General features: G+C 34.3%; 1 protein-coding gene across 1 annotated transcript; it reads right to left on the minus strand.

The window, feature by feature from the left end:
• Positions 1-6,378: 6,378 nt before the first annotated feature.
• On the minus strand, positions 6,379-9,829 carry LOC107951336 (4-coumarate--CoA ligase-like 5). The gene is made up of 5 exons (XM_016886345.2): positions 8,287-9,829; positions 7,082-7,227; positions 6,935-7,002; positions 6,758-6,860; positions 6,379-6,676 (listed from the first exon to the last, which is right to left on the minus strand). The coding sequence occupies exons 1-5, from the start codon at positions 9,503-9,505 to the stop codon at positions 6,563-6,565; spliced, it is 1,650 nt and encodes a 549-aa protein (XP_016741834.2). The 5' UTR covers positions 9,506-9,829; the 3' UTR covers positions 6,379-6,562.
• Positions 9,830-10,498: the final 669 nt, after the last annotated feature.

Here is a 10,498-nt window from a genome sequence, read left to right on the forward strand (position 1 = left end):
CTTCTCCTCTTCCCGTGGTTTTTTCCCGAAAGGGTTTCCATGTAAAATTTGTGTGTTCTTTATTTTTATTTTATTTTATTTTATTTTTTCTCAAATTGGTATCCGAGCTTCCAGGTTATTCATCTCGATCACAGTAATGGCGTCTTTGAAATATGAAATTCCGCTGTTGGATCGCAACACCAGATTTGCGTTGTGGCAAATTAAGATGCAAGCAGTTCTTGCACAAATGGATCTGGAGGATGCCCTGCTAGGGATAGATAAGATGCCTTCGACATTAACAGATGAAGAGAAGAAGCGTAAGAATTGAAAGGCGTTAACACAATTACATCTGCATTTGTCCAACGAAATTTTGCAGGATGTGATGAAAGAGAAGACTACCGCTGCATTATGGAAGAGGCTAGAACAAATATGTATGTCGAAAACTCTAACAAGCAAGTTGCATATGAAGCAGCGTCTTTATGCTCATCGTTTGGAGAAAGGTGCGTCTGTACACGAACACTTAACAGTGTTTAAAGAAATTCTCTCAAACTTGGAGGCCATGGAGGTTCAGTATGTTTAGGAAGATCTAGGGTTGATTCTACTTTGTTTGTTGCCCCCGTCTTATTCAACCTTTAGAGACACGATTTTATATAGCCGCGAGTCTCTCACAGTTGATGAGGTTTATGATTCTTTAACCTCGTATGATAAGATGAAGCATCTTGTGGTTAAACCCAACTCTCAGGGAGAGGGTCTCATTGTTCGTGGGAGACAAGATCGGAATGCTGATGATGATCGTGGTAGGATACAGGAACGGAACCCTCATGGTAAATCTAAAAGTAGATCGAAGTCTTCAAACAGAGGTAAAACTTGTAACTTCTGCAAGAAGAAAGGGCACATTAAATCTGAGTGCTAAAAGCTACAAAATAAGATTAAAAGGGAGGCTGCGAATCAAAAGGGAAAACAACCAGAAATTTTCGATGAAGCTGATGTTGTAGAAGATTACAGCGATGGTGAACTTCTAGTTGCTTCTATCAATGATTCTAAAGTAAGCGAGGAATGAATACTTGATTCAGGCTGCACCTTCCACATGAGTCCCAATCGGGATTGGTTTACAACTTACGAAACAGTGTCTAAAGGTGTTGTTTTGATGGGAAATAATGCTTCGTGTAAAATCGTAAGTGTTAGAACAGTTAAAGTTAAGATGTTTGATGGAGTTGTCAGAACACTTAGTGAGGTACGACATGTTCCAGAATTGAAGAGAAATTTAATTTCGTTGAGTACTTTTGATTCAAAAGGGTACAAATATACAGCTGAAAGTGGGATTTTAAAGATTTCCAAAGGTTCCCTTGTTGTGATGAAAAGGCAAAGAAAAGTTTCCAAGTTATATGTTTTGCAGGGCTCTACTGTTACTAGTGATGCAGCTGTCGCTTCTTCTTCCTTGTCAGATGATGATATTACTAAACTTTGGCATATGCGCCTAGGGCATATGAGTGAGAATGGCATGGTAGAATTGAGTAAAAGAGGACTTCTTGATGGGCAAGGAATTTGCAAACTAAATTTCTATGAGCACTGTGTTTTTGGGAAGCAAAAGAGAGTTCGATTCACTAGAGGAATCTATAACACAAAGGGAATATTGGAGTATATTCATTCTGATCTGTGGGGGCCATCTAGAGTGCCTTCGAGAGGTGGAGCTAATTATATGCTAACCTTTATTGATGATTTTTCCAGAAAAGTTTGGGCGTTTTTCCTGAAGCAGAAAAGCGATGTGTTTTCCACATTTAAGTCTTGGAAAATTATGATTGAAAAACAGACAGGAAAACAGATAAAATACCTCCGCACAGACAATGGCTTAGAGTTCTGTTCTGATGAGTTTAATAGATTGTGCAAGTCAGAAGGGATCATGAGACACTTGACAGTTCGTCATACTCCATAGCAAAACAGCGTTGCAAAACGAATAAACAGAACGATCATGGAGAAGGTTCGATGTATGTTGTCAAATGCCAACTTATCGAAGTCATTTTGGGCAGAAGCAGCCTCTACTGCATGTTTTTTAATCAACCGATCTCCATCCATTGCCATTGAGAAAAAGACTCCACAAGAGGTATGGTCTGGTAATCCTGCTAATTATTCTGATTTAAATATTTTTGAGTGTCCTGCGTATACTCATGTTGATAATGGAAAATTGGAACCGAGATCCATTAAATGTGTTTTTCTTGGTTATAAAGCTGGTGTAAAAGGGTATAAGTTATGGTGTCCTGAAAATAGAAAAGTTGTGATTAGCAGAGATGTTGTTTTTGATGAAACTGCTATGCTACCTAACTTATCTCTTAAAGACTCTTCCAATAAATAAAATCAAAAGCAGGTGGAGCATCAGATTAATATAGAGTCAACTCCTCAAGCTAGAACAAAAGTTGAGAATAGAGTTACTTCTTCACCACAATACTCTATCGCCAAAAACAGAACTAGAAGAGAAATTAAACCTCCAAAGAAGTATGCCGAGGCTGATCTAGTTACTTATGCTTTAAATGTGGCTGAAGATATAGATGCGAATCAAGAGTCATCTAATTATTCTGAGGCGGTTAGCTGTGAAGACTCACAAAAGTGGATGTTTTCTATGCAAGAAGAGATGGAATCACTCCACAAAAACAGAACATGGGACCTTGTGAAACTTCCTAAAGGTAAAAAGGCTGTTCGTTGTAAATGGGTGTTTAAAACGAAAGAAGGGACTCTAGGAGTTGAAGAATCCAGATATAAAGCAAGGCTTGTTGCAAAGGGTTACAGTCAAATTCCAGGAGTGGACTTCACAGATGTGTTCTCTCCTGTTGTTAAGCATAGTTCAATTCAAGCTTTGCTTGGTATTGTGGCCATGCATGATTTGGAGCTTGAGCAGTTAGATGTAAAAACTGCATTTCTGCATGGAGAACTTGAGGAGGATATTTACATGCAACAACCAGAGGGTTTTATAGTCTCAAAAAAAGAGGACTATGTTTGCTTGCTGAAAAAGTCCCTTTACGGTTTGAAACAATCACCAAGATAGTGGTACAAGAGGTTTGATTCCTTTATGACTTCTCATGATTTCAAAAGAAGTAGTTTTGACAGTTGTGTTTACTTTAAGAAAAACAGTGATGGTTCTTTTGTGTATCTACTTCTTTATGTTGATGACATGTTGATAACAGCAAAAGATAAAGGAGATATAAGAAATGTCAAAACCCAACTAAGTAAAGAATTTGAGATGAAAGATTTAGGACCAGTAAAAAAGATACTGGGAATGGAGATTCTCAGAGATAGAAAAACAAGTAAATTGTACCTAAGTCAGAAGGGGTACATTAAGAAAGTTCTTTGCAGGTTCAATATGCAGAGTGCTAAGCCTGTTAGTACTCCTTTAGCAGCCCATTTCAAACTTTCATCAGTTTTGTCTCCACAATCAGATGATGAGATTGAGTACATGTCACATGTTCCATACTCTAGTGCAGTGGGATCTCTCATGTATGCTATGGTTTGTTCACGTCCAGATTTATCATATGCAGTCAGTGCAGTTAGCAGATACATGGAGAATCCTGGTAAAGAACACTGGAAAGCAATTCAGTGGATTCTAAGATACTTACGAGGTACTACTGATGTTTTCTTACAGTTTGGAAGAGCTAAAGATGGAGTCATAGGATATGTTGATGCTGATTTCGCTGGAGACCTTGATAAAAGAAGATCTCTCACATGTTATGTCTTTACAATCGAAGGTTGTGCAATCAGTTGGAAAGCCACTTTGCAGTCTACGGTCGCTTTGTCTACCACTGAAGCTGAGTACATGGCAATTACTGAGGCTTGTAAAGAAGCTATTTGGTTGAAGGGACTCTTTAGTGAACTCAATGAAGACCTTCAAATCAGCACAGTATTTGTGACAGTCAGAGTGCCATCTTTCTTACAAAAGATCAAATGTTTCATGAGAGAACAAAACAAATTGATGTTCGGTATCATTTTGTTCGTGATATTATTGCTCGTGGTGATATTGTTGTGAGCAAAATTAGTACTCATGAAAATCCTGCAGATATGATGACTAAGTCACTTCCTATAACCAAGTTTGAGCATTGCTTAGACTTGGTTGGTGTTCATTATTGAACTTAAACCCTTAAGGGGTTTTATGGAAGAGGTGGAGAACTTGTTTATTGAAAGTTCGCGATGAAGAACTTGTTCATTGAGAATTTGTGTCAAGGTGGAGATTGTTAGAATTAAGTGACCCAAATTCTTATTTAAATAAAATACGATGGAAAATAAAATAAAAGTAAAATCCATATAGAACTAGACTTCTTTTATTTTATTTTAGAATAAGGTTTTTTAAACCTTATTAAACTCCATCTATTTTATATTGATTAGGATAAGGTGTTTCAATCCTACTAGAATATGGCTTTACAAGCCTATAAATAGACATAGTCTATTCCTCTTGTATTGATTCAATTTTTCGACATAGTGAATTTTCTTCTCCTCTGCTCGTGGTTTTTTCCCGAAAGGGTTTTCACGTAAAATTTGTGTGTTCATTATTTTTATTTTATTTTATTTTATTTTTTCTCAATTAATGTATAATATTAACTCACAATTTCTTTTTCTTTTTTTGAAAAATTGTGATTTTGGGGTTGATAAGGACGTCTTCGCAAAATGTCATTATGAGATTGTTTGTATCATTTGGATGATAATATGTATTTTTAATTTTTAATCTTAGACCAATCAAAAGGTTTTCAAAACTGAACTGAACTTAATTCTCTAGACTTTTTTTTCTTTTTTTTTTCGAATTAAATCACTTACGTTTTTTTTATTGTCATGAGAATACAATATGTCAAATACAATAAGAAAACATACACAAGGTTCACAATAAATGACACTATCAACAAAACATGTTCTAAATAGAAATACTAAAAGAAACCCATGACTATAAAGACAATCAATCCTAATTTCTCCAAGTATTTGTATTAATCAACTTCTAAAAATTATTATTCAATCAATATATTAGGAATCTTATACATCTTAAAATCATTCAATGATAAAAAATGAATCTTGCATAAAAAATCTCAATTCTTCACAACAAAAACCACAATCCTAATTTTCTAGATATTAATCAATAAAATTATCAAATTAGGGAAATCTTATTATCAAAATTATAAAATGTACAAGAAAATAAGAAAAATTTGAGAAAAAAAATGATTAATGTTGAAATAAAATAAAGAATTAAAGGTTTTTTTTGGGGGGTTAGTGATAGTGAAAATAATAATTTTTAAATTTTTTATAAGGTATTCACCAATTATATAAACTAAAATTTTCTTTTTAAATTACCCCACTGCTACTGATTATAACAATTAAAAAAAGTTCATGTCTAACGAAACATAAACGAAAACACGTTAGTAATTTTTTTATACAACAAAATTAATAATTAAATGATGACAAATTATATAATTTACCTTATATTTTAAGTGTCATTACTATGAAGCCCGCATCTTATCAAGTAAAATTTGTAATTAAAAGTGAGCGTTTGATCGAATCGAATCGAATGAAAATTTTTTAAGTTAACGAATATTGTTTTATTATTTTAATTTAATTTGAAAATTTATCAAATCGAATTGAGTAAGATGAAATTAGAATTGAATCGAGTAAAGCTGGAATTAGAATAAAATTGAATAAGATGAAATTTGAATCGAATCGAATCGAATATATTTATTTAAGGTAAATTTAAAAAATGACTTTGAGCCTGGATCATTGTAACTATTGCTACACACTATAATCAAATTTATTATTAACTTTCATGCTTATTTATTAATCTTTTATATACTATTTGGATTCTTTACTTGCTTAATTGCTTCAATTATTTCCTGATTGTTGTTACCATATATTTTGAAATTAAATGTAAAATTTTTTTTAATAAAAGTTATTTTCAAGATGAAATGTAAAATTGATACCAATAAAAAAATTTAACATGAATAATTTTATGGCATCATCAATAATTCAATTTTTAATAGAAATTCATAAAGATTCAACATGATTAAACAATTCAATAATATAAAAAATATAAAATTTGATATTCAAGTCAATAATATAAATAATAAAATAAATTAAAAATTAGGGTTTGAGAAGAAATAAAATTTTGGGAAAAAACAAAAGAAAAAAATTGGGGATTAAAATATATTGGAAGAAAATAAAAGAAAAAAAACTTTTGAGAGTTTGAGGGGAATAAAATTTTCTGGGCAGGAAGTAAAAAAGTTTAAGAGGTTAGGGGAAAGGAAGTAAAAAGATCTAATATTTTGTTTATTTAAATTAAAAATTAAAAAAATTTGAATTGATTCGATTAACTTGATTAATTCAATTCAAATAATTTAAAATTCAATCTTTTTTTCGAATCGAATTAAATTTTAGTCTCTCTAACACAAATTTATACCAAATCTGCTTATTTCAAACTTCCATTTGTTAGTTCCAAATTAACACAATAAAATCATAATAAACAAGAAAAAGAAAATCTATTATAGCATAAATTAGAAAAAAAAGGGCCACGAACTCAGGCAGAAGCATCAAGTAGTGGTGGTGTTTCACAAATTATAGATGTTGTTCAAAGTTTGGAGGTGGCGAGCTTTATAAGATCCTTCCTAAGAATCTTGCCAGATGGATTCTTGGGTATTGAAGCTACAAATGCCACTTTCCGAATTCTTTTATATGGGGCAACCTGTTCATTTCATTTACCCATCAATTTAACAACTTGATAATTCAACAGAGTTAAACAACCCAATTTCATTCACGTGCATACCTGTCTACCCACGAAATCCATCACTCCTGTCTCCGATAAATTGCTTCCGGGTTTTCTTACCACGTATGCCATCGGAAACTGACCAACCTCCCTATCAGGAAACCTGAAACACCCAATCACTAAAATTATACACATGCCCAACCTCCGGTAAGGTCCAAATAAGAGGTGACAACTTACGGAATAACCGCAGCATCTAAGATATCCGGATGGGAAAGGAGCAATGCCTCAAGCTCTGCAGGAGGAACCTGCCAAATCAAAACTATCACTTTGTTTGTTTGTTATATTCCTTGTACAAAAGGCAAGCCAATTTGGGGGCTCATTCACCTGATATCCCTTGTACTTAATCAGCTCCTTCAACCTGTCAACTATAAATATGAAGCCATCCTCATCAATATAGCATAAGTCGCCAGTCCTCAGCCATCCGTCCGAGTCAAGTGTCGACGTCGTTGCTTCTGGATTACTGAAATAACCTACAATACCCAAGTCAAAGTGTCTGTTTAGGGGCATTTGCACAACCCACCCTCCCTTATTACCCTAATGTTTCCTCGGCATTTTCAAAGCTAATCAGTGGCCAAACCTCAAAAACAATTTTTAATCTAAATAATAAAGAAATCATTCCAGCATGTATAATTAAACAACCAAATATGCCCAAACACTCATCCGTCACCTACCACGAAAAAGTCAGAATATGGGATAAAAAAGGCGCATTTTGCTTTTGGTCTAATTTGCCCCCAGTCCCTCTACTATTTGGAGTTTTAAAAATTCAGTTTCTCTGTTTTTCATGAATTCCTTTTGTCTATTTTCAGTAAAAGTAACATGAAGATCTTTATACTAAGAGTTGAAATGTATTTTATTCATTCTACTCAAAATTTAAGCAAATTAATACCCGTAGGTTAAATTAAAGAGTAAACTGACCATTCTTTTAAAAATTTCATGTCACTATATAAAGTCCACCATTAAAAACTGGTTTCTATATATTAACATGAAGTCCACCTAGCACGCCACATGTCACTATCTGATTATTTCATTAGCTACATCAGTTTTTAAGTGAAAATTTTTACAAAAAGGATAAATTTACCCTTAAATCTAATATACATAGATTAATTTATTTCTATTTTTAAGTAAAAAAACAAAATAATGACTCCGGTACAGAGCTTAGGGAATTTCATAATACATTTACCTCTATTTTTTTATTTTTAAAAATTAAAGAGCGATTCACTATACTGATGATGTTAACTAAAGTAAGATTAGTGACTAATTTTGAATATTAAAATATCACATTTAACAATAATCAAATATTAAAATATTAAAATCTTAATTCAATTAAGGTAGATATTATTATCAATGTATGACGTGTGACGATATTGAAACTCATCTTTTTATTCTTATTCCTATTCCTATTCCTATTCCTATTCCTATTCATGGTTCATAAAAAACTAAATTAAGTCCACAAAGTATATAGGAAGTAAGAGAATATTCAAACCCTTGGTTTTAGTGGCTTTAAAGGATATTAATAATTAGGATAATACCTTTCATAACGGAGGGGCCCCTAAGCCAAAGCTCACCCGTCTGGTTCACGTTCAAAGCCTTACCACTATCCGGGTCCACAACCTTAGCCTCCATGCTAGGCGACAACATCCCCGCCGTACCATACTTTCGGCTCTCTTCCAATGAGTCCGTCGACGCACCAATCCCAGTTGACTCAGTCAAGCCGTACCCTTGAAGAATCTTTACATTCGGATACTTCTCCAGAAAACCCTCAATCACTTCTTTACTAAGCGGTGCCCCACCTGACAACGCCGAATGCAACGAACTCAGATCGTACTTCTTCCGTATCTGATCGGCGGCGTTTACCATCGCCACCAAAATTGGTGGCACCAGAGGTAGGTAGGTTGCCCGGTACTTCTCGATGGTTGATAGCATGTCGTGCATCTCGAACTTCGATAAAACTATGACCGTTGATCCAGAGGCCAACAGCCCAGTGGCAAAGGCTACTAAGCCGTAGATGTGAAACATAGGAACCGTGCAGATGAACTTTTCTCCTACTTCTATGCTGAACCTGTTTATAACCGTTTGTACCATGGCTATAAGATTTCTATGAGATGAAACCACTCCCTTGCTAGCACCTGTCGTACCAGAGGAATAAAGCAGAGTCGCCGTGTCATCCTGGTTGACTTGGTCCCTCACTCGACTCCCACTCGGTTCCCTCTTCATCATCTGATGTAAAGTTGTTACAATCTTCGCTTCCCCAGCCTGACTGCTCACGTGATCTTCTAGAAGCACGATCGGGATGGTGGAGCCTGCTAATTTAGGGAGGAGTTGAGGAATAGTGAAGGCGAGAACTGGCTTAGAATCGGCGACTTGTTTCCCGATTTCATTAGCCGTGTTGAGAGGGTTGGTGGTCGTTATGATAGCGCCCAGGGACATAACAGAGAGGCAAACAATGGGGAAGAAGATGGAGTTGGGTGAAAGGAGTAGAACCACATGGCCTTTCCGGATTCCCATGTCGGAAAGACACGTGGCGACGGAATCAACAGCCCTCCAAAGCTCCGAGAAGGTGAGATGGCGGCCGGTAGCGGCGTCGATGAAGGCAACTTTACCGTGGTGCGCCCGAGCCGAGATAAATGTGGTGACATCGAGGGAGTCGTTCTTGGGGAGTGGAATGGGTTTGCGCTTGCTGTAGAAGGTAGAATTGGACCGGCAAAAGCCACTCCTTGGATCGATTGCCAAGCTCATGTTTTCCGCCATGGATTTGCAGTTCCAATGTTTTTTTTTATTTTTTTATTTTTCTACTCTTCAAATAAAGTCGGCTGGTAGAAGAATCAATTTTATACTGTAAGACAGCGAAGTATGGGCAGTCACATAAGCGAGTGAGCTAGTTTAGGTCTTTTGAACAGTCCGCGTGGGTCTGAATCCTTAGGTGGCACGATCTTGGTCGTTGGATGGAAACAAAGTTGAACTTTTGTCGTAAGATCAAATTGAGTAATAGAGGAACGTGTTTGATTGTGTTGCCACGTGTGGATTTATCTGCTATTTATCACATATCGCACAGTACCTGGTCGTCGCCCGCCATCCTACTCTTCCGTGACCTCATTTTTCTTTTTAATTTACTTTAAAATATTATTTAATTTGTCACATTTCTTTTATTTGTAGTTTTGAGATTGGTCACTTTTGTAAAGATAATATATTATCACTAATGATTAATTTTGCCCAATAACATTAAAAAAATTATTTTATTTATTTATTTTGTTTTTTTTAACTTTTAAATTTACATTTCTATGTTAAATTACTCAAAAATAATAGAAATATTAATGTTTGTTAATTTTATTGAAGTGGCATACATACAGATTGTCATATGGATGACATGTCAGTATTTAATTAATTTTTTAAAATGTTAAAAAGTGTTAAAAATATTTTTTATAATTTATAATTTTAAAATTTTTTAAAATTTTAAAAAATTAATTAAATACTGGTATATCATCCACGTGAAAATTTACGTGTATACGTCAATAAAGTTAAAAAAATTTAATTTTTCTATCTATTTTAAGGTGATTTAAAAAAAATACAAGTTTAAGAGCGAAAAATTAAATGAAAGACTAAATTGACTTATTATTATTATTATAAAGTTGGAGAGCCACGTAAGTAATTATGCCAATATATTACCAACAAAATAATTAATAATAGGTTTTTTTTTTATTTGGGTAATATCAATAATAGGACTTTGACACCTTAAAAAGTAAA

This window comes from Gossypium hirsutum, chromosome A02 (genome assembly GCF_007990345.1).
Source record: "Gossypium hirsutum isolate 1008001.06 chromosome A02, Gossypium_hirsutum_v2.1, whole genome shotgun sequence".
Taxonomy (NCBI): domain Eukaryota; kingdom Viridiplantae; phylum Streptophyta; class Magnoliopsida; order Malvales; family Malvaceae; genus Gossypium; species Gossypium hirsutum.

Coding starts and splice junctions, on each gene's coding strand:
- LOC107951336 (XM_016886345.2), bottom strand. CDS start 9,505: ATGGCGGAAAACATGAGCTTGGCAATCGATCCAAGGAGTGGCTTTTGC. Junction 7,003..7,081: donor TTAAGTACAAGGGATATCAG/GTGAATGAGCCC, acceptor TTGATTTGGCAG/GTTCCTCCTGCAGAGCTTGA. Junction 6,677..6,757: donor TGGATTTCGTGGGTAGACAG/GTATGCACGTGA, acceptor TGAAATGAACAG/GTTGCCCCATATAAAAGAAT.